Below are 24894 nucleotides of genomic sequence, written 5' to 3' on the forward strand. Positions count from 1 at the left end.
TCGGGTGCGGGAAGCGACTGATGCCTCCATCACTGTAAGGTGAGAACATTTAAACAAGGCTTGAGTTGCTTTTTGTCAGGTTCAATGCTAAGCAAATTCATAAAATCCGTTTGTTGGAGCATAGGGTGATCAGGCTGATTCAAACTACTTTTCTCTCCTAAGTTCAATGCAGACATATTTAGGTGTTGCCTGACAACACTACAGCATTGTACTATATTATCAATTATGAAGGAGTGGTCTCCTTGAAATTTTGCATGTAAAAATGTATTCTTTGGCATTGGGCATGCCCAAGGGGCATTTATAGTCACAATCTCCTTTGGCAGGAAAAACAAATATAAGACTGATTTTGAGAAGTCTAATTTTATGCAAGGGGATTTGGTCACAGACCTCTTTGAGGGAAAGGGTCTCTGAGGTGCTCCCGATAGTGGAGCTTACGAGATCTGTATAATAGTGTTTGCTTGAGGTTCTGTAGCATATAGTGTTCAGAGGCATCTTGACTCACTTTTGGCTTTGTTGCTAAATTCCTGCAATTTTCTTTAACAGTTGCTGTGGCACATTTGCTGAACACAACAATGTGAACTAATTGGCAGTATTTTTCACCTTTTTGTCAAACTTTGTGTTGGCTTTCTCTATTGGCATTCAGATGGTTTCCCAGTTTTTCAAGCTGTTGTTTATCAGTTTTCCCTTCTTTGCCTTATATCAGAACTCAGTAGGTCCGTAACTTAGTATTGGCTTACTAGTTATCACCTCCATTCCAGCATTTTAAGCCATTGTGATATGAAACCTCTTTCCCTGAACACTTTCTCTGATGTCAAGTGCACCAGCTAAGAGATTGATTGCGCTACAGGTGTATGCCAGTGGATTTGGTCTTAAAAGTATTTTCAGAGATCTAGGGGCCTGATTTAGATCTCGGCGGACAGGTTGCTCCATCACAACCGTGATGGATATCCCATCCGCCAAAAATATAAATCCTATAGGATATAATGGGAATTATATTTCAGTGGACGGGATATCCCTCACCGTTATGACTGAGTAACCTGTATCCTGAGATCTAAATCCGGCCCTAGGTATATTTAAGGGTGAGGATGTCTTTCCTTCCTAAGGTATTAACTCAAATTATATTTTCAGTTACCAGTCTTCTTCCAGCATCCTCATTATTTTAAGGTTAAGAAGAGGATTCTGAAACTACATCCTAACAGAAGTTTTAGAAATGTTTCCAGATCTGATAAGCACACATTGGCTTTACAGCTTTTTGCTCACTCTAGATAGCGATCTAACGGCGTGAAAGTTTAAAAATAAATTGTATAATGCATCACTGAATGGAATAAGACAACCCGACTCCGCTTGAAAAAGTCTTTGCCCATTACTCCCAGGACACTGCATCCATTATTGTTTCTTTGCAAGAGATTTGCAAGGCTTCTATTTCATCTTCTCTCCATAGGTTTGTAAGTTACTGTTGTGTGTACTTAAATACCAGGGTTGGTGTTTTCTTTGGAAGACCAGTTGACTGGATCAGAACATTTTTAAATTAGATTAGCTACCTTTCCTCCTCTTGTATTTGTGAGTCCTCTTGATCCAGATTAGTGGGCACTGATAAGGAATCCTTCAAATATAAGAAAGATGCAGTAGTAGCTTGTATAATGAAGTCACATTCCTTAAGTAACATCAGACACCAAGCTCCATTACAAACAAAGGTGCTGTGATAACTGCTTGATAAAGAGGGAGGCGTTTTGCACACTTGTGTGCTTCATAAGGTCCAGCACATATCTGTCTGTGCCAAGGAGAGATAAAACAATGGAACACTGTCGCGCTAGAGGCTCCTAAAGCGGGTAATTGGTACAAGGGAAGCAGCGCCTGGTTAAGGGCTCCCGAAAGCGCTGCTCATTTTGTTTTAACGCTTCTTAAATTGTACTAACGCTGTCTGTACTACATACTGGCTCGCTCTGTTGCCCATTTATTAGTAACAGTTGGCTGTTCTTAAACCCACAGCTTTTATAATCGCCGCTTTTATCGTATTTTAAAATCACTCACCGTTTGCATAAACTGTACCCCACACGTGCACCAGGTCTGCGTCTTCCCCGGTCCACCACGGATTGTTCCGGTTGAGTGGAGGGAAGGATAACGCAGACCGGAAGTGCCTCATCGCAACTGAGCCGGTTAGCGGTCTAGTTGTTAGAGCACCTGCAAAAAACACGATGCTCGCCCTGACGCGCGGCCTAAGGCAAGCCCGCCTGCGCCCGTCTGCGCCAGACCGGGCCCAGGGCCAGGAAGACTTGCTCCTACGCACTCAGCCCACCTACGCACTCAGCCCACCTACGCTACTCTAGGGAACAATTATTCCACCTAATGCAACCTCCAAAATCACCATGCCTTCACCCAGTTTCCATTGAGAAACTGCAAAACACATGTACCCACTGTCATTACGATCTTTCACCATTAGGATTGCATGACCCAGATGGGAACCCGTTTAGCATGGCCCTACTGAACTGCAGATCTCTGCCTAAACACTCCCTGGAAATTTCCATCCTCCTACAGGACACAAAAACAGAGGTGCTATTCCTCACAGAGACTTGGCTTTCCCCAAGTTCTGACCCTGATGTGGTACAGGCAGGCTCTCCCTCCGGGATACCTGATCCAACGCCGTGACAGAATAAGTGGCAAGGGTGGCGGAATAGCAATCATCTACAAAGAACATCTAACATGCCGCATTCTGGACAGCCCCCTTCTAGATTATGAAAGCGCCCATTTCATCATTGAACTCTCCCCCTCGAGATCCTTCTCCGGCATCCTCCTTTATCGCCCCCCAGGAGCACTGGGACAATTCTGCAGCTCGCTACTGGAAACAGCACTCTCCCTGGCTCGCTCTTCATCTAACTTCAATCTTCTTGGGACTTCAATCTGCACTTTGACAACTCTCAAGATAAAGTAGCCAACAAACTAACACTTGATCTTGCAGCTTTCGAACTCCACCTTAAGATCCATCAAGCCACACACACGAAAGGCCACCTCTTAGACCCTATCTTCTCAAACATAACAGAACTCAAAGGGTTGGAGCCTGTCCCCATCCCCTGGTCTGATCACTTCTTAATACCCTTCATCTGGCACCCACTCACTGAGGGCCCCCAGATGTCAATCACACGCACCCTAGAACGCCCCTGGCCCAAACTAAACTTAAAGGACTGGTCGCACGAACTAGAACTAACCATAACCTCTTATGATCCAGACCCCACAGTAGCAAACAAGAGATTTGCCACATGGGTCGAGAACGCACTGGACAAAGTACTACCCAGAAAAATCCTACTAAAACAAAGTAGGTCGAATAAATCTCCCTGGTTCACCCCGGAACTCCGCGAACTAAAACAACAATGCAAGAGATGAGAAAGAGCATGGAGGAAAGACTTCTCCAGTCAAAAAAAAAAAGAATATAGAGCCTCCATTATTTCTTACAAAATTGCTCTCAAAACAACACAGGCTACATTCTATAAAGAGCAAATACGATCCTCCTCCAACTCTTCCAGGGAAATATTTCGGATAGTCAAAAAACTTCTGAAAGTCCCAGATCCTCCCCCAACCCCTGACCTCTCCGGCTCTCGATGCAAGGAATTGGCAGAATTCTTCTTCACTAAAATTCATAATATCCTGAAGTCCCTCCCACCCAACAATAATGATCTATCCCCAGACCTACACTCACATGAACCCAAGAACTCCGATCACTGTCTAGACTCATTCACCCCTCTAACAGAGGAACTTTTCTCCCCCTTACTGGAGTCAATTAAGAGCGGTTCTCCACTCGATCCAGCCCCATTCACCATCCTGAAGTCAGCTGCACCAACCATCAATGCCCCCATCATTAACCTGATCAATGCCTCACTAACTAGGGGCACTGTCCCCCTGAACTGGAAGATGGCCATGGTAAAGGCCCTACTAAAAAAAAAAACACCTAGATCCATCCGAGATGAGCAATTGCCGTCCCATCTCGCTACTACCAGAAATTAGTAAGTTGGCAGAAAAATTCGTCAACCATCAACTCTCTACCTACCTCGAGTCCGGTGGACTACTCCACTCTTCCCAGACGGGCTTCCGCCCTGGTCAGAGCACGGAAACCGCTCTAATTGCAGTTGTGGAGAAGGCAAGAAAGATTCTCGACTCGGGAGGATCCGCAGCCGTTATCCTCCTGGACCTAAGTGCAGCCTTCGACACGGTGAACCACTCCACATTGGTACACCGTCTCAACAAGGCAGGAGTAACAGGCTCGGCCTTTTCCTGGCTCAAATCGTTCCTGGAAAAGAGATACTTCCAGGTATTCGAGAGAACCACTCGATCTCACCCATTCCGCTCCATTGCGGGGTCCCCCGGGGCTCGTCCCGTAGCCCCACTCTTTTTAATAGGTATACGTCCCCACTGGAGGATATAGTTGCACCCTTTGGAATCAAACTAGTTACCTACGCAGATGACACCCAGCTAATTGTGACTGAATCAGAGCAGAGCAACCTTCAGTGGACTTGTGCTCTTGCCTCAAAGAAGTCACTAGCTGGATGAACAGGTCACACCTGAAACTTAACGGCGAAAAAACAGAGCTATTGCTGCTGGGCAACCAGTCTAACTTCATCCCCAAATTAATGTGGCCGATATGTATGGGACCAGCACCCACCCCTAAAAAAGAGATAAAAAGCCTGGGCATCTGGCTCGACCAGGACCTCACTTTCCAATCCCAAGCAAGGAAAACTGCTGGGATATGCTTTGGCCTGCTCCAAACTGCGCGGAAAATTCTCCCCCTCCTACCCTGCCACTCAAAAAAACTCCTTATTCAGGGGCTTATCCTCTCCAGACTGGACTACGGTAATGCCCTTTATCTTGGCGCCCCCAAATCTGCCATCTCCAAGCTCCAGGGAGTCCAGAACTTGGCGGCAAGACTTCTCACGGGCACAAACAATCGGTGCTCGGCTAAGCCCGCCTTAAAATCTCTTCACTGGCTCCCGATTCAGGAGAGAATCAACTTTAAGGCCCTCTGCATCACCCATAGAATCTTCCAGGATAAGGGCCCCCTATTCTAAGGAACTTGATTAAACCATACAAAGCCAATCGTAGGCTACGCTCCGACGACCTTCACCTGGCCGATACTCCAAAAATAAAGAAATCCCGGACAGGGGGCCGACTCTTTTCCTACAACTCCTCCAAGCTCTGGAACTCTCTACACCTGACCATACGCAGACAAACCAACATCCTTGCTTTCCGCAAACAACTGAAAACCTGGCTTTTCCCGTAACTCCACCTACTCTCTAGCCTCCTCGCAGCGCTGGGATGCCTCCGGGTAGCCATGCGCTATATAAATATTCCATTCCATTCCATTCCATCTGGGCCAAAAACAGACCAATAACAGGATATGAGACGTTTTACTTTTTAGGAGAGAACGTTGATGTTTATCAAATGACCTATGTAATTAGACACAGTAATTAATAACACAACACTGTGATATGTGCACTTAACATAAACTTGCAATTCATTAAATGTGTGTGTAAAAATTACAAAAAGTGGCTACAACTCATGAACTTCATACAGTGCCTAATTTGTAAGAGAACAGGTGCTGGTCCCAAACTTTTGTTCAGACGCCCTTGGCTGGTGCTACCAATGGCTGGGGTGCCAAATGCCAAGGCTACATATTATTAATTTCACCTCATGTCTCTTTAATCCACCATCTTGACACTTCCTGCTTCTTTATCCCACTATTGCATATTCTATTTCATTCCTGCTTTCTCTCATTGGCACTGTTACCCCATCTTTCCCATTCACCTTTATTCCTCCTTTCGTGTTTCTCTCTCTTGCTCAAGATAAATGTTTGTAGAGGAAAAATAAGTCCCTGTCTCCGAAAATGATTGCCTCTGGGGCCCACCCGCAACCGCCGTCTCAAATTAAGTACTGCCTTCATGTCTCGTGAAAGAATGCAGGTAACTCACATTTTATAGCCGTCAATAAGGCTTGGTTCCCTCTTTATTCCCAGGGAAACAACAACAATACCACTTGGATCTTTTTTGTAATCCGGTTATTTGTTTTATACGTTAGCGAAAGGGCAGGATATGGTATAAGGCACAGAAAAGTGCCTGGTTCTAGTAGAAAATGAAAAAAGGGTCAAGGCTTAATGGTAAGTAAGCTGCACATTTCTAGATTATTTTCTTACTTATGTTATTAGAAGGATTCTCATGTTAATGTCTTATGGTATTGAATGTATTTACTTTTGTCCACTTCCCCCAATCCTTCAACCTGCACACAACCCCCTGCCCCAATGTATTATACATACAATTCGTAGATGAGTTTTCCGACATAACCCTTTGCTTGCTTTATTGCTATACATCTATATGTACTAAAATGTGTACACGCAGTATGTCCTCCTCATGTGTGTATATATGTCATTAGCATGAGATGCACAAATCTAGTAAAGTCCTCTCCAATGTTTGAATAAGCTCGTTGCAAGTTTTGTAGAAAATGCCTGTCACTAATGTGTGCCGATATCTGGGTATTAAAGGGGGTTTGCCTATTTTGAAAATATTTAGAAGTTCAAGGAGGGGGGGGGGCATTCAACCAATTTGGGACCATCAGTTCCCCTTGGTAGCCACTATTGGAACAATAATAATAGTGAACCTGCAGTCTCACACATTTATTGGGTGCCCTAAATTCTTTCACGTAGTTGGAAAATAAATACTGCCTGTATTTAAAGTAAGACTTTCTAGAGCAGTACTTAAGTTCACACTGGAAAGCGTAAGTGGCATGTGTGTCTGGAGAAAGAGCGAGAGAGGGAGATATGAAAATGAAAATTGGTTCAAAATCTAGACATTGCACGAGTGAAGAGAATGTACATCTTACACGTTATTCCAAAAGAATATTAAAAGATCTTGGCATTTATTACTAAGCATATGTTCATGAATACATATTTTTTTCCTGAAAACAAGGACATTGATGATAAGTTGCACTAGAATTGTGATTTTTAAAGCACTTGATTTCCTTTTTAATACAAATTAGTTTTTCTCTGTATCCTAAAGCCTATGATTATTTATTTTGCACAGGTGCTGGTTGCCCTTGCCTGTGATCTAGAGCTGGACACTCTTCCATGTTGTGCTGAAACACACAAGTGGGCTTGGTTTAGAAGATACTGTATGGCCTCCAGGGTTGCTGTATCTCTTGACAAGAGAACACCTTTACCGCGTCTTTTTCTTGATGAGGTAATGTTGCTTTAGCTGTTTAACCAGTAATTGAAGTGTAGAATCTTCAGTTTTTTATTTTAAAAAAACCTCTCTTTAATGGCATTGTTGAAAATGTTTGAGTCAACATTTTATCCTGTCATTCAAGTCTACAATTGAGTGAGATTAGTACTGACATCTATAGAACTCTTCTTGCATTTGTATATAAATAAGTCATTTTTATGTATTTCACTGTAATGCTTTCCATTAAATATTTGATTTAAATAATACGCTCAAGCTTTCAATTCAACAACAAAGAGTACATGCACTGTTGTTGCTGTGATCGTCTGTAAAGAAAATTGCCAGAGAATTTCAAGCAGGCTAGCAAGCATCACATAAGTTCTTTTCATTAGAAAACGCTTTTGCTTCTCAAACCCCTTTTATTTTCTCAAAATGGCATGAGATATAGTGCAGTTACGTGATTGTTCAATGCTAATGTGCATACTTTTTGTTTGGGGGGTCAACCACTTAATCATGAGATTTTACATATGACTGGTACAAACCGAGAACAGTAGATCTGGCTGGGTAGCTATGGCTCTGAACTTGAAAACTGGATATGTGGAACATAAACCAGCTTTCTCACTTGAGCCTAACAGTTGCGGTATTCTGGGCAAACACGTCTTTCTTTGTGCTTATAGTGCAAATCAGTAATGTGAATATGTATAGTCCATCCATGCAGTATGTTGTGTTATACAGTCCAAATCATTCAGGCCCCCACATCATTGTTTCCACATACAGCACTCAATTGTCACGATGCGCCTGTTAGATTAAAAGTGTTTTCTGTGATGGGTTGTTGCCGGAGCCTAGGACATGAGAGACTGTATGGATGAGCTCTTTGTTAATTTAGACTCCAGAAAAGGAAAAAGGAGAAATAAAGTCGATCTCAAAATATTTTTATTCATTTTTACCATTCCATTAACCCCCCCTCCCTTCCAACCCCATATCCCTCTAACCTCCCCCATGCCGCCCATGCACTTACAACCTCATCTACCGATCAACAACTTGGCCCCTGCGTGATGGAGTTAGTTGTGAGTGAATCAAGAACTTGGGGGGGGGGGGGGGGGCAGCTGAGTTTTCTTTGTTCAGAGGCCTGTTACTGGCTTGATGTAATCACCAAGTGAATGACAGTGAACACAAAATGGGTCCCCCCGCTGCCTTATTTTGTCCCCAGCAGCAGTGAGGGCCCCAAATTTCTTTCCTCCCAGGGCGCTAGCCTAGCAAGGGCCATCTGTGTTTCCACATTACAATAGATGATTTAAGAAGGCAGTCTGTCCTTAACTAGTTTGAGAGAGCTATGAAGAAATATGGTAAACTTATAAGTTATAATATCATGACTCAATCAGTATCTTCAGCATGAGCAAACCAACCACAAAAAGCTAAGTTGCGTAGTTTCTTATGGATACTTCTATCTGCAGATTCCTAACCTTTTTAATTCCTTCAGGCACCAGACTGGATCTGGAAACCTTTTTTTGCAGTTGCTCTTCTGTGCTGATCGTTTTTCTATTGGACTCTGTGGCAGCTTCGTCCCACCTCTGAAAGGGACACTGGAAAGCTGTATGTATGAGCCACCTGGTCTGCTAACATGAGCTCTTTTTTTTTCCTGTGCCCTTTGAAGTGGATCCGGAACTTATGTCACAAACCTTTGTCAGTTCTTCACCTACTATTAAAACGTTTTTATGATGGTGTACTAGAGTTATTGTTATACCCTACTTAATTGTATAACATGTACTCTTGCCCTGCTGCCTCTAGCTGCTCAGCCAGAGCGTGAGATGGTCATAGAATGTTGGTGTGCCTGTGATGCATGGAATGCCTGGGTGTCTGAGTGGATGAGTGTTGGCAGTTGAAGATGGGCTGAGCAGCTAGGCAGGCTGCTCCTGGTGGGGCTGGTACCACACTAGGCTGGCTGGAGTAGAGACAGATGTAACCTGAACTGGAGACTGAATAAAGATGGCTTAAGATTACCTCCTGGCTCCAAGTGTCTTTCTACAGAGATCACAACATTTATTTTGGCGACGAGCGGACTTGAACCCTAGAGACTCTTGGTGAACCACTGAAACAAAGGAACTACAAAGGAAACAAGGAGAAACCAAGAGATCCTACAAGCTACTACATATATAAAGAAAGAATTCCCAGGAAAGCCAGCGCCAGCCCCACCAGTGTCCTTTCCAATGGACAGCCCACAGAGAAGTGTCATCAATAAAGACATTACAGCCTGGGAATACTACAAACATAATGGATTACAGTGAGTTGGTGGAGTAGTTGCACTACAGCCACATCTGGTGTTCCAGCCACGTTGTTACCTTCAAAAAGGTTTGGAGAGTTGGATGGGTAGCTTCTCTACAGCCAGTTGTTGGTGTTCCAGCCACAGCGCTCTACAGAGTCTACAGTGCTTTTAAGATAAAGGCACAATTTGTGATTCCTCGTCAATAAGAGGTCAGAAAAACAGCGTTAGTGCACAGATGGAGAATTTTTGGTGCTTTGGGACATTTGCAGCATGTTGGAATCTGAAGCAATGTTAGTACCTACTAGCGCTACACTGCTGTGGTGTGGTATCACAAGAATTGGGCATAGATAATTCATGGAATGCTGCATTAAGGACTTATGACCATTGTGAGAGTCATGGATTTTCAATGAAAGTGACTACATTTTTTTTTTTTTGTTAAATGTACTACTGTGCAGCAGATTGTTTGGAGAGACAAGGGACCGACCTGCTTCAAGTCTGTCAACCTCTGGATGTCTGATATAGAGGCAAGGTGCCAGCTCTATGTCTTCGGGCACTCTGTGGCATCTACACATTAGCTCCTGTCTACATTGGAATAGATATCCCCACACGGGCACGTGTTTTCGCTAGCACAGGGGCAGCTGTGTACATTATTGAGAACGAAGCTCTTATTGTTTACGAGTTTGTTTGGAGGCCAATTGTGAGGTGACGTTCCCTGCCAAAATGTTTTTTTTTCATGCTCAAGTAAGTCAATTTTATAATATTTTGACTCGCAGCCCCTCGACGTTTGGCAGTTCAACTGCCTTCTTGTGATTTGAAAATGAAGGCACACGCTGTCTCCAGCCCGCGCAGTATAGAATTCAAAGATGCTGCATGTGGAAACTGTTTTCCCAGTGATTGTGTTACCTGGAATTAAAACTATCAACTTCCATGATGCTAGGAAGTACTTATGAAAGGAGGTGCTTTCCGACATGCAAGGTGGCAGGATATGATGTTGAGTTTTGTGACCTCAAGTGGTGAGCCTTATTTTTATTTGTTTTTAATCATCTGTGCAGCGCGATAATTTTTGTCAGTTCAACCGCTGCACAGTGATTTGAAAATCTTTGCGCGTGCTGTGCCCTGTCCGCGCGCAGCCTTACCTCCTCTGTGTCTTCCTTCATCTCCATGGATTCCGGGTGACGTCTTTTAGTCTTCGTGCTGCCTTGCTGTTTCCTAGAACACAATGCACTGACGTGCTGAGAGCCATCCGGCAGCACGTCAAGTAACGTGCCGCCATCTTGTGGTTGGCGGTCTTCCGCATTTTTGCCAACCACGCTCCTTCTGGTTCATTTTGACGCTGTTTGGGCCGTTATTGATAAAGTTTTGACGTTTGTCAACGGGATTTTCACACAAGGAGGTGTGCGTATATACACAGAATTGGGGAACTACATGGAGGATGTGGTGTGGTCCAGTACTTCGTGGCAAGTTTTCAAGATCACATCCTCATTGGAAGCTCATTTCTATGGTTGGTTCTAGCAAAGAAGAAAAGTAAAAGTTCACTTTTCTGTTTCTTTTTGAGATAACTGTTATTGGTGGACTTATTGTTTCCGTGGATTACAATGAACGTTTGTGTGGATGTGATATTATACCGTCGTCTGGATATATTCAGTGTGGAATCTTTTGTTTCATGTATACCTTATCCAGTTTGTGGGTTTTATTTTTCAGGCGCCACTCGGGTGAGTGGGCGCTCACCAGCGTGTTTCAGGTGTGCATACTTATGTCTTTTGGGACATGTTTAGATGTTTTGCCTAGAGTGTGGTATTCAAATCAAATTTAGTTCACAATAGTGTTTAAGTTAATATGTGTTTCCTCAGCAGCACATTTGATGTCGTGATGCCACAGGTTTACAGTTTGAGGATGGGTTCCTGTGGGTGGTCATCACATTGTTCCCATACACAAGGGAAGGTTGTGGGTAACAGCCCTTTGCTCAGTTATGTTGGTTACTCCTACATGGGGGTACGTAACCTCTACAAGGGGGTTAGGAGCTCTTTTCGCATTAATGTTTTGGTACTTCTTCATGGGGGTACGTAACCTCTACTAAGGGGTTGGGTCATGGGTTAGTTCCCATACACACACAGTACCTAGGTTAACCTTTACACTGGGTTGGGTTATGGCTTAGTCCATAAATAGTTGCAAGCAGTATTAATGTACATCCCTTCACGGGCGTTTTTATGGGTGACGACCCATTTACTTTTTGTTTCCCTTTCTCTTGGGATTGTAGTTGCAGGGTATGCTATCTTTAGTGCTACTCTATGTTATGCTTTTGAGCATTGGTGTTGCGGGGTCTTTTACCCGTTGAGTTATAGATCATTACGTAACAGTGTATGCTAGAAAATGCTACAAAATGTATTTCTTGTTATGTTACGCTTTTGATTACGCTTCAAAATGTTTTAAAATCTCTTTTTAGGAGGGGATGGGAGATATTGCTATTCAATTGTATTTATCTTTACCATTCTTTCTTGCTCTAATGGTTCTGTCTCCTGCGATGTTTTGTATTTTATTGCTGCATCCTAGAGACTTGTACCATTATTCATTTTTCTTGTTTATAGTTTTTACTTGATGTGTAATACGTACTTTTGTCGTTTTCTTTGAAGAAAAAGGGATAATGTTATACCCTACTTAATTGTATAACATGTACTCTTGCCCTGCTGCCTCTAGCTGCTCAGCCAGAGCGTGAGATGGTCATAGAATGTTGGTGTGCCTGTGATGCGTGGAATGCCTGGGTGTCTGAGTGGATGAGTGTTGGCAGTTGAAGATGGGCTGAGCAGCTAGGCAGGCTGCTCCTGGTGGGGCTGGTACCACACTAGGCTTGCTGGAGTAGAGACAGATGTAACCTGAACTGGAGACTGAATAAAGATGGCTTAAGATTACCTCCTGGCTCCAGGTGTCTTTCTACAGAGATCACAACAGTTATGTCTCCCCCGAGGACTACAGGCTCCAGACCACGCCACATCTGCAGGAAGCAGATATTGGTTTTTAACCCACATGACTTCTGTCTTTGGTGTCCCAGGCTCAAAAATGGTTGAAATCATGTGACAGTTGCTTCCTGGTGCAAACAAAGAACATTGCCAAGCACAAAAAGCCATGCTGTTGCACTCAAAATCTTAGGCCTCTCAATCCTTGACCTGGTAGAGATCTCCATCCTCAGGGAAGTCCAGAACAAAGTCAAAGGACACATTTTGGCTCAAGCACAAAAATCCAGATGGGACTCCCCTTCTGTCACTCCTGCTCCAGAGAGTAAATGCGCAGTTGTTGCTTAAAGGGTCGACTCTGCACCAGACGTCCAATCCCATTCCACGGTTGGAGCAATGCTATCCGAATCCCCTTCTAATCCACCACACATAGATGTCTTCAAGGAGACAATGCTGCAGTTTGTTTTTTGGACAATCCCTGGTCCACTTGGCGCTCCTCCATGCCCCATGGATGTTCCATGGCCTGCAGTCGGACGTCTGCCAGGGTGACCTTCTTTGGTGCTGACTGACCTTTTTAGGCGTCTGCCTGGCTCCCTGCCAGCATGAGGCTGCACCTCTACTTGTTTGTTGAATGTTGCATTGATTTCACCCAGATTGACCCCATTGTCAGAGGCCATCCCTGAAGGACATCTCGTAGCCAGAGAAGAGTTTGGATACATTTTAGTCAGTAACGGCCTATGTTGTGGACATTTTTTGAGTGGCGCCTTTGCCTTGATGCCTGTATTTTCAGCACATTAGGGCCATATTTTTGTTCAGATTCTGATGTGATACAAGACTGTCAGAATGAGGAAAAGGCTGATCATTTGTTGTCTCCTTACTTTACTGAAGCTATAAATGCCAGTGGCCTTGATACCTTACCAGAGATGGAATTGGACCCCTGCATCATTTGCTGTATTTTACTTTAGAGCTACAGAAGTGTTGGAATTGCACTTGCCAACTGTGGAAACTAAAGAAAACATGCTTACGGAAACTTTGCTGCCTGGCCCTTCTATTTCAGAGCCTTTGTTAGCACTCAATAAAGTCCTGATGGAAACCTTGATGGGAGTTTGGTTAAAACCATGTTCTTGCCAACAGTAATTAACCCTCGCTATGTACGTTCTGTATGATCCAAACATTTTGACACAGCAGCCCATGTCAGAAACCCTCTTAGTTGAGTTGGGTGGTCAAAACCAAGTTCAGTGCCACCAGTAAGTCGTCCCATTACTATGCACTGTAGGCCTGTTCTAGGTTATTTGGTCTTTTCGACACAGCACCCCATGTTGAAAAGCCTCTTAGTTCAGACTTCAGCCAGCAAAGATATATTTGAATGCCTTCCATACTGCCCTGTCTAATGGAAAATTGAAGAGCATTGATACTTTTTGCGAGAGGTTATTCTCTTCTCCCAGTTTGCCATTGTGTTCTCTATATGCTTTTTGCCTGTAAGAGAGATATACCCATGCATTCTGGCATATGGTGACTGCACTCTTGTAATCACCCTTCTTGATGACTTACAAAATTCTTACGCCCAGATGGTCAACAATGGGCAGAATGCAGTCAAGTAAATTTTATGGGCCGGCCAGGGCCCCACAGACTGTTAGGGTGGTGCTAAGGGCACTTGGGCAGTGATTTACCGTCACACCTGGATGTGTGGTTTTTCTGGGTACTTACAAGCCTCCCTTATTGATATGCCTTTTAATAGCACCAGGTTGTTTGTGCACAAAAGAGATTAGGCTTTAGAGTGTTTCATTGAAGAGCCATGGCTTGGCCCACTCCTTCAGCTTAATATCCCTGGCCCGGCAGTTGCACCAACAATACTGGAAGTTTAGAAGTTATTTCAGGGGCCTGTCTTATCACCAGAATCAACCATCTCAGCCAGTTCAGAAGCCCATTCTTCACCTGCTGCTGCTTATTTCACTCAGTTCTGATGTCCCTTTGTGGAGTTCTTGTCTGCCAGTAGGGGGCAGGATATGCCCAGCTGGAAGATTCTTACCTCTAACCTGTGGGTCCCGCAGGTTATACGTCACGGTTAATGTTCTGTAACACCTCCTCCTCCTGGTCCTCACTATTTTGCCCAGACTATGGTAAAACATGGCCTGATTCTTGTCAGAGGGACAGTCATTTCTGCCCAAAGGAGAAATAGAGTACCAGCAAAGGAGAGGGTCAAATGGTGCTATTTCTTTACTTCTTTGTGCTCAAGAAAAACATTGGGCTCTAGTCAATTTTGGACCTTCGAATATTGAACACCCTGTTTTGAGAAGGACAAATTGAAGATACTGACTCTTGCCCAGGGCCTCTCAGCCCTCGAATCAGTGGCTCTCTCCGTGTTCTTGAACTGGCTTGATGTGTACCCGGCCTGTGGTCCCCAGTTGTTTTCTTTCACTTTGTTGTGGTTTGAAATATTTTCAGTTCCACATGCTGCCTTCGACCTCACCTTGGCTCGCCATACATTTGCTAAGGTGATGACTGTCCTCACAGCCCATCTTCATGGGTCATTGGTACCCCAGCAGCTAGCAGTTGATGGCAGGCTTGACACTGTCAGTCGCTGACCACCTCCAAATGAGCATCTTACTTTATTCTTCCCTGGGGTTCTGTGTTAATGAGCCAAAACTCCACATTCGGCTGGTACATATGGTTCCCTTTAGATGGACTTTTGTGGACATAGTGTCATGCAAAGCTTTTCCACCTGCCGGAGAGGCTTCAGTGGGCTCGGCACTGGGGTTGTCTCAAATAACATTTGTGTTTCAGAGGTGGCCTGAGACCTTCAGTGATGTATGAAGGATGCCAACCTGACTTGCAGCAGACTGTTTCTCTTTCCCCATCCAGAGCTCACAGTAGTGACTAGCATGTCAGATCTATGATGGGGTTGCCACTTGCTCGTGGTGAAAATCAAGGTCTCTGGTCTGCCATGGAGCAAATGCACCACATCTTGCAGTGCTGTATGCTGTCCGGCTGTTCACGAAGGCCTGTATTAGTGGCAGCCATGTTAAGATTCTGGCGGACAACACAGCAACCATGTGGTCCTGTAAAAAAAGGGCGGGCAGTGCCCTAAAATTGTTGCTTGCTGGACCTTCAGGGAATTTCTGCTTATTGCCCAGTGGGGCATCCCTCAAGTAGATCTGTTTGCTGCTGCAGAGAATGTTCATTGTCAAGCCTTTTGTTCTCTAGATTTTCTGCCTCAGGACTCTCTAGGAGCAGCATTCTCCTTGTGTGGGACTTGATCTCCTTTATGCGTTTCTGCTGCTGTTTCACTGAGTTCTTCAAGTCAGACGAGACCACTCAGTTCATACCAATAGCCTTGGACTGGTTTCTTAAGAATAAGGCACTCTGATCTGCTGAGTCCGAGCATCTGCTTTCCACTCCAACTTCCTCTTTGGAGGGATCTGCCGTCCCAACAAAGGGACATGATTCTGCACCTGCACTTCCACAACCTCCATCTGTGTTGGATCCAACTTGAGTGGCTTTGATTTGCCTGAAGGCGTGTTGGACACAAATTTGACTACTCGCTGCCCGTCCACAAAGTCAATGACAACAGGGCGAAGTTTGTGGCCTAGTGCAAATACCATGGAGGCAACCTGCTTCAGCTTTGCTGATGTTCTTCTGTTAGTTCTGTTTTTGGCCTGACATGATTTGCTGTGGGCACTGTTACAAATGTTATTAGTCTGCCATTTCAGCTTTTCTGCAGCACTCTGATCAGCCCTGTCTATTGTTGTTGTGCATTGGCTCACATATATGCTTCCTCCTGCGCCTTTGATTGAGCTGTAGTGTGGACCCTAAGTTGATTCCTACATTCTTCTTGATGTGCACACCTTTTGCACACCTGTTCTTTGAGGTTGCTGACCCTTAAAACTGTTTTCCTCATTGCTTTCACTTCTGTGTGTTGCATCAGTGACCTTCAAACGCTATTAGTGCAGCCTCCTTATTCTACCTTTTGTCCTGACAAGTTGATACTTCAAACTCTGGTATTCGTTCTCCCAAATGTGATGTCAACCTTTCATATGGGACAGACAGTTAACATGTGTTTCTCTTCACCCCAATCCGTAGGAAGCTGGCTCTTTATAAAGTATACGTAAAATAGGTATACCGTGCAAAGAGTCAAGGTATTCCCTTCTGAGTGGACGGGGCGACGAAAACCCGACTCCTCAAGCCCCTGTCCCATGGAGAAAAGGACCAAAGGCATCTGCACATCCCTGAGCATCGTAAGAACTGAGCCCACTTGTTGGTTCAGCCGGACTGGTTTCCCAGTCCAAAACTGCAGCCTCTTTTCGACCGGACAGATCCCCATTTACTAACATTGGGCACCCAAAGCTGAAAAGCACCTCTGCACCCGGCCACCCCAGTGCAACCCGAAGTGACCTGTTGATGCTGCATTGGACCTTGCCCCATACTTGTCTTAAATCCAGGAGATTGGTCGTGTAAGTCGCTGTGAAGCACCTGTATGCAGTGTATGTCTTCCTCCATGGAATAACATTACCACTTCAGAAATTGCACTCTGTTGATATTTCAAACCTGTAATAATTCATAACTCCAAACAAACGTACCTGATTTTGATGATCTTGGTGCCAAAAGTTATATAAAGATAAGGTATTTTTATAAATGGGTATGGATCTCCTTATTGAGTTGTGTGTACCATTCCTTGACTCGGTGTGTATTTGCAGATGTCTCACCCCTCTCAGATGAGCCTTAGGCTGGTCAACCACACTACCCCCTAGAAGAGCACCTTGGGATTGCTAGAGCAAGCCTCTATCCACTCATAAGGAAATACCTGGACTCTTTGCACAGTATACCTGTTTTTGGTATGCTATATAAATATCCAGCTTCCTACACATACCTCTAAGGAGGAGAGACTTCCATAGAGAGCTCTTAGCCTTTAGAGCTGTTGGACTGAGGAGCACTGAGAGGCTGACCAGCTTTTCTGAGGAGGAGGAGAAGCTTCACTAGTCGGATCCCATGAATGCCTTTAGTCTTTACATCGATTGGAGCAACAAGCACTTGAGTGGTAAGCCAACCTTTTAATGTCAGTGCAACGAAAGAAAGAACAGTTCAAAAATAGACTTTATCAATTTGAACCAGTATCAAGATGTACTATGTCTTGGCCATGAAGGAGACTCCTGACTCATACCATCAGAGCCAAATTCACCATTATGGCTTCAGCCAGATGTGCTCTAGTGCAGGACATCTGCCAAGCTGCTAGCTGGATGTCTGATCACACCTTCACAAGGCACTATTGTATCAACTCTGAGGTCTACACAGAGGGTAATCCCCGCTTGATCCTGTCGGACCTTCTGGCTTAATGTCCGCTCTTCAGACTCGCCACATTTGGTGGGTACTGCTTTGGTCTCTATTCAAAAGGTGAGGAATCTGAAGTTGGAAGTATCCAGCAGAAGGATAAGTTACTTACCTTCGATAATGCTCTATCTGAAAGAAACACGTTAGTTAGATTCCTTACCTTAGAATATTCCCAGGCGTCAGGCTGGATCCGGAAAGATTTTTCGTCAGCAGTACCCTTGCGCGTCAGTAGGCGTCGTCTGCGACTCCGAGTCGTCGTCGTCGTGATCGCCGGGATGATGTTGTCGGAGTACTTGGATGCTGCCCTCGCGCACCGACGTCAGTTCTTTTTTACCACGCCAGTAAGCACAGATCCGGGAAGAGCTTACCCTTAGTAATTTTTTTACTAACTTTTTGGACATTTTTGTCTATCTTTTCGAGTCAACTTCGACTCCTGGTGCCGGTAGGTATGCCCGGGTTCAAGTCGTGTGACGTCTGACACCGACTGATGTCGGTTACCGACCCCCACCATCGGTGTCTCTACTGTCTTGGGGCCGACCACGATGACAAGTCGTGCCCCGACTGCTGTGCCTTGACCTCGAAGGCTAGACTGGAGCGGTCCCGCAAGCTCCTCGAGATCCGGCAGTCGGCTCCGCGCGGCCCGAGGTCTCGGTCGAGGAGGAGGTCAAGGGACCGGTCGCCGAGCGGAAGTCCTCACCGCTCGTCGCGATCCAAGTCCTCGCATTCAGGTAAGTCGAGGCATGGTGAAAAGGTCGAAGAAGCGACATCGCTCTTCTGACTCCCCTCACCGGTCGCACGACTCGGCTGAGGGTTCGGGTGGCACCACCCGCGCGGCTCCACCGGAGCCTCAGGAGTCGCATCCGGCCCCATACCCTCCGGTCCCTGGGCCTCATGCGACTCCGGGCGAGATTCCAGACTTCCTCGTGGCCATGAGGAGTCTCGTTCCGCCGTCGAGGCCTGCCGGCGCGCCTCCGGGCCCTGCAGGTCCGACTGGGGGTCCTAGCAGGCCGGCGGCTTCGGCCCCAGCGTCGTCGTCGACTTCGGTCCCGACGCCGCAGGTCCCCGTGGGATCCAGGCCTGGATCCCAGTCGACGCCGGTTGACCTCATGACTCCTCCACCGGCGCCGACCCCCATGGTGTTGCTCCCGGCGCCATCCTCGGACGACGCCATCCCTAGTTTCAGCCCCGGTCCGGCCTCGGAGCGGCTCCGCTCGGCGCCGTCTCCGGCGTAAATGGGTGAGCATTTCATCTATGACCCGGCTCCGTCCTTTCTGCCTGTTTACCAGGAGACGGATGAAGGGGAGGACTGGGAGGGGTCTGAGGACCCTCTGGCACAGCAGTGCCAGTTAAGTCAGGACTGGGCAGACGAGATGGGGGATGCCAGTGGTCTAGACACTTAGCCTGACACTGGTTTCATCTCTCCACCTTCCGTGGCTACGGAGTAGGGTGCGACTTACGCTGTGGTGCTGCGCAGGGCGGCCCAGGCCTAACACCTGGAGCTCCCTGCAGCGGCCGTGAGGACTAACCTCCTCACTGAGGTGCTTCAACCGCCGGTAAGCTCTTCGGAGCCTCTACTGCAGTTTAATGAGGCCCTCACCGACGTTCTGATGGGCACTTGGTCCAGGTCCTCCACAGTCTCTCCTGTGGATCGGAACGTGGTCTGGCACCACGGCCTAGCTCCGGGCGACCCCAGCTTTCTGTCTGTACACCCCACCCCTGAGACTCTGGCCATCCAGGGCCTCCACGTCCCAAACCGCCTTCCCGTCCGCACCTCCGGATCGGGAATCCAAAAGGTTGGAGCAGTTTGTCAAGAAACTGTTTACCTCCCTCAGTCTGGGGTTGCGGTCCATTAATACCGCGTGCCTTTTGGACCGTTACACCCACTCTTTGTGGGATACGGTGGCGGACGTGCTGCCCCAGTGTCCAGAGGAGGCCAGGACACGGCTCGCCCAGGCTCTTGCTCAGGGGCGTGATGCAGCACAGTACTCCATCCGAAGTGGACTTGACACCACGGACTCGCTGGGTAGAGTGATTGCAACGACGTTTGCTATTCGTCGTCACGCCTGGCTGAGGTCCACAAACTTTTCAGTGGATTTTCAGAGCACCCTCATGCACACGCCCTTTGATGGCCGTCGCCTTTTTGGTGACAAAGCGGATAGCGCGCTGGAGCGCTTTAAGGGCTCAAGGGCTACGGCCAAGTCCTTGGGCCCCTCGGCCCAGCGCCAGCAAATTTCTGCTTTTTGTCCCTTTCGTGGCCAAGGAAGGGGCACCCCTGCACGTTCGTCCAGCCACAGGCCGAAGAACTAGCCTCAACGTGGTCGCAGACGTGGTTTCCGCCGTGGCGGAGCAGGGAGACAGAGAGCCAGTCAGTCCACATCTGCTCCTGCAGCATCCGCCTCAAAGCCTTCCTAGTCCAAGCTTTCAGGCCCATTCCACGCCAGTGGGAGGCAGAGTTCGCCATCACCTGCTCCACTGGCGTACCATCACTTCGGACAGGTGGGTGCTGCAAATCGTCCGAAGCGGCTACTCCCTCCCCTTCGAGGTGACCCCTCCAGCCATGCCACCGCAGTACCACTGCATGTCGGGGGATCACTTGCAACTTCTGCAGGAGGAAGTTATGGCCCTCTTGGCCAAGGGGCCATCAAGCGCGTTCCTGGCCCAGAAGTAGGTCGGGGTTGTTATTCCCACTACTTTCTGGTTCCCAAGAAGGGCAAAGGGGGCCTACGCCCTATCTTGGACCTCAGAAGCATCAACGCCTTCCTCTGGAAGGAGAAGTTCAAGATGCTAACTTTAGCTCAGGTTCTGGCTGCCCTAGACCCTGGAGACTAGATGGTGGCGTTGGACTTGCAGGACGCTTATTTCCACATCTCCGTCCTGCCGGCCCACCTGCGTTACCTGCGGTTCACGGTAGGCCACGAGCACTTTCAGTTTACCGTGCTCCCCTTCAGCCTCACCAGTGCCCCTCGGATGTTCACGAAAGTGATGGCGGTGGTCGCAGCTCATCTGTGCAGATTAGGGGTTCCAGTCTTCCCCTATCTCGACGACTGGTTGTTGAAGGCGGGCTCGCCCCGGACAGTCGTCTCCCACCTCCAGACTACGGCCGACCTCCTGCATTTGCTGGGGTTCTCCATCAACGTGCCGAAGTCACATCTGAGTCCCTCCCAGCAGTTCCTCTTCATCGGAGCGGTTCTGGACTCGGCGCAGTTTTGGGTCTATTCTCCCGAACAGCGGGTTCAGGATATTCAGGTTCTGATTCTGATTTTTCAGCCTTTATCCCGAGTTTCGGTCAGGATGGCTTTACGACTGCTGGGTCTGATGGCCTCCTGCATCCTGCTGGTACATCACGCCAGGTGGCGGATGCGGGCTCTGCAGTGGGACCTGAAGTTCCAGTGGGCGCAACATCAGGCAACCTGTCCGACCACGTCCTGATCTTGAAGGGCATTGCAAGACAGTTGCAGTGGTGGCTCACAGACCGCGATTGGGTAAGTGGCAGATCCCTCTCCCTACCCCAACCGGAGCACGTGGTGGTGACGGATGCGTCCCTCCTGGGATGGGGGGGGCCACATGGGAGAGGCGGAGATCAGAGGACTCTGGTCCCCAGCGGAGTCCTGGCTCCATATCAACCTATTGGAGCTGCGGGCATTCCTTCCCTCTGTCTGGGGAAGTGTAGTGCAGGTGTTCACGGACAACACCACCGCCATGTGGTATTGCAACAAACGGGGCGGGGTGGGGTCGTGGACCCTTTGTCAAGAGGCTCTGGACATGGCTGGAACATTAGGGCATCACCCTGGTGGTTCAACACCTGACGGGCTCTCTGAACGCCAGGGCGGACGAACTCAGCCGCCGTGCATGATGAATCATGAATGGCATCTGAACTCGGATGTGGCGCAAGGCCTCTTTCGGCAATTGGGAGAGCCTTGGTTAGATCTATTCGTCACAGAAGAGAACGCGCAATGTCATCAGTACTGCGCGTTGGAATTTCCAAGGCGGAACTCGCTCGGAGACGCTTTTCGTCGCGAGTGGAGTTGCGGTCTGTTATACGCCTTTCCGCCTATACCACTTCTGCCCAGAGTGCTGAAGAAGATCAGGCGTGACCGCGCCTAAGTCATCCTTGTGGCTCCAGATTGAGCATGAAGATACTGGTATCCCGAGCTACTCAGTCTGTCAATCGATCCCCCGATTCGACTGCCTCTTCATGAGGACCTTCTGTCGCAGCAGCAGGGGACGGTCCTCCACCCGAACCTGTCCAGCCTCCACCTCCATGCGTGGAGATTGAGCGGTGGCAGTTGATGCCATTTGAATTGACTCCTGAAGTCTGTGATGTCATTCTCGCAGCCAGGCGTCCCTCCACTAAAACGGTATACGCCTGCAGGTGGAACAAATTTGTGGCATGGTGCACAGCAAAGGCTGTGGATCCCCGTTCTGCCCCTCTTTCTGAGGTTCTCCTCTTTCTTCTTTCCCTGGCCCAGCAGGGCTCTGCTCTGGGCACCATCAAGGGATATCTTTCAGCTGTTTCTGCCTTCTTAAGGCATCCTGATCAGCCTTCTCTTTTCAAGTACCCTGTTGTAAATAGATTCTTAAAAGGCATTACTCACATGTTTCCTCCTGTCCCCTTTGTGATGCCTCAGTGGGACTTGAATCTGGTGTTAACCTACCTGATGTGTGCTCCCTTTGAGCCACTTCATAACTGCCCTCTTCGTCTTCTGACTCTCAAGACTGCTTTCCTGGTTGCCATCACCTCTGCCAGAAGGGTGAGTGAGCTCCAGGCTCTTTCTTCTAAGCCTCCTTTCCTCTCTGTCCACCAGGACAAGGTTATTCTGCGCAATCGCCCTTCTTTTCTTCCTAAGGTGGTTACTACCTTTCACATCGGTCAGTCCATTACCTTGCGCACCCTCTTTCCCCCTCCGCATCGCTCGAAAGAGGACCCAAAATGTGCGCTCTCCTTCTATCTGGACCACACAAAACAGTTCCGGGTGGACGACCAACTCTTCGTTGGCTACGTGGGCGCTAAGAAGGGGTGGGCAGTGCACAAACGGACCATCTCTCGGTGGGTCGTTTTGTGCATTAAGGTCTGTTATTCCTTGGCTGCGAAGGATCCTCCTGTGGGGCTGAGGGCCCATCCCACTCGGGCAACAGCGGCTACTACTGCCTTGGGACGGGGAGTCCCTCTGCAGGACATTTGTCAGGCAGCAACGTGGGCCTTGCTGCATACGTTTGCCAAGCATTACTGCCTGGACAGCCAAGTCCGGAGAGACGGCTTCTTTGGCCGTTCCGTTCTCCAGGACTTCCTGGTGTGATCTTGGTTCGCAGACCCACCACCGGGGTTGGTATTGCTGGGGTATCTATTCTAAGGTAAGGAATCTAACTAACGTGTTTCTTTCAGATGAGCAAGTTACTTACCTTCGGTAACGATATATCTGTAAGAAACATTAGTTAGTTAGATTCCTTACCGCCCCACCCATCCTCCCCGTTCTGCGAACTGATATCTAGGGTTAAGGTCATCCCTTTCAGGGCCCTAGTTTCATGGCACCAGTGTCGGTTTCTTGCATGGCTCTGTATTCCTGGTGCGGAATTGCTATGTACAGAACTGACAGCGCGCGAGGGCGTCGTCCAAGTACTCCTCCAACGTCATCCCGGCGATCACGACGCCGACAACGGACGCGGTGTCGCAGAGGACGCCTACCGACGCGCACGGGTACTGCTGACGAAAAATCTTTCCGGATCCAGCCTGACGCCTGGGGATATTCTAAGGTAAGGAATCTAACTAACTAATGTTTCTTACAGATATATCGTTACCGAAGGTAAGTAACTTGTTCTTCTGGTGGATACACTGTATAACAGCAAATTCCTCGCTGCCTTCCTTCCTCCTTTTTCTATGGAGTAGCTATATAGGTGTTAATAAGGTTTTAGGTTAGATTCTGCACACTCACATGGCTCACAATCCGTTTTTGATGTTCTGTGTCTAACAGCATGAATGACTGGTTGTAAACAGACATCTTCGAGTAAGGGTGTCATCTCCATACAGTTCCATCCCTTAACTTCTGGAAGCGGATCGATGCAGCCATGGAATCCGATGGTGCAACCTATCGGCATACAGGAGCAATTACTAAAATGTTTCCAGATCCAATCAGATGCCTGGGGGAATACAAAAGATAAGGGGTATTAGATAGAGTATCCACTAGAAACAGTGGTACAAAAGGTAAGTAATTTGGTCAACTTTCTACATGTACACCCCAATGAATCCATTCTATTCAGGTTTCATGCCTGGTCAGGAATCATGTCTTAAGGAGCACTTATCAGTCAGGTCAAGTTTGGCATCTGAATGGGTACGGTCTTCTGTAAGATATCGCCGAAGGGGTTCCCATATGTCCATAGTGCATGACGCTACCAGAAAAAGCTTTGCATACCACCATGTAATTACAATATGCTAGGTTGCTCACCCTGCTCTGAGCCCTTGGTGCTGGGTCACGTCCCCAGTGCATTGCCACTCTTATCTTTGCCAATAGCAGCACAACCCCTTAAATCTACTTACCATCCTTGGGAAGTCCCAGACATAGCCCAGCAAAGCCACGAATTGGAAGTGAGTCTACTGAACTCCAGTCATAGAATAGAAGTCCACAAATACTTTCTTCCAGTACTACTGTATCAAGGGGAATAGCCAAGTTAGGTGCAAAAAGCTTTGATTGGGTTGGTAGCATCTTTCACCTGCAGCTTCAGCAGTAAATTCAAACTGCCCTCTACCAGCTGACTGAATGTACATTCTATAAATGCATTTTAAATTAATTAGAATGTGTCCGCTATTAAATGAGACTTATTTAGCCTGTGAATATCCATAATACCACTTGCTATTGCTCAGAATCCATATTGTTCTTTTTTTTTTTTTTTGTTTGCACCTCCACCAGTTTCAGAGTAGCAATATATAACCAGAACATGGTCCTCTCATGGTCCGTATTGGTGACCACTTGTGTAAGGGACTCAAACAATAAGTTGTGGGGGGTGGAAAAGTAGAAAAGTGAGTTCACATTTCTACTCACCACTATATTAATAATATAATAAACACATGCAAAATCAACACTGCAGTTGATAAAAGAGAAAGGGTGGTTGAAAGGGGACAGGCCTGTTGTATTCCCTTGTCTGTGCATATCGGACGTGACACCAAGCTATT

The 24894-nt window shown here is 47.2% G+C and overlaps 1 protein-coding gene across 1 annotated transcript in view; it reads left to right on the plus strand.

Moving 5' to 3' along the window:
• The window catches only part of LOC146805589 (E3 ubiquitin-protein ligase HERC2-like), a 1563844-nt gene that overhangs the window by 1165523 nt on the left and 373427 nt on the right, over nt 1-24894 (plus strand). The window contains 1 exon segment of the mRNA XM_085622871.1: nt 7059-7214. Within this exon segment, the coding sequence (XP_085478997.1) occupies nt 7059-7214 (156 nt within the window).

This window comes from Triturus cristatus, chromosome 8, assembly GCF_964204655.1.
Source record: "Triturus cristatus chromosome 8, aTriCri1.1, whole genome shotgun sequence".
NCBI classification, from domain to species: domain Eukaryota; kingdom Metazoa; phylum Chordata; class Amphibia; order Caudata; family Salamandridae; genus Triturus; species Triturus cristatus.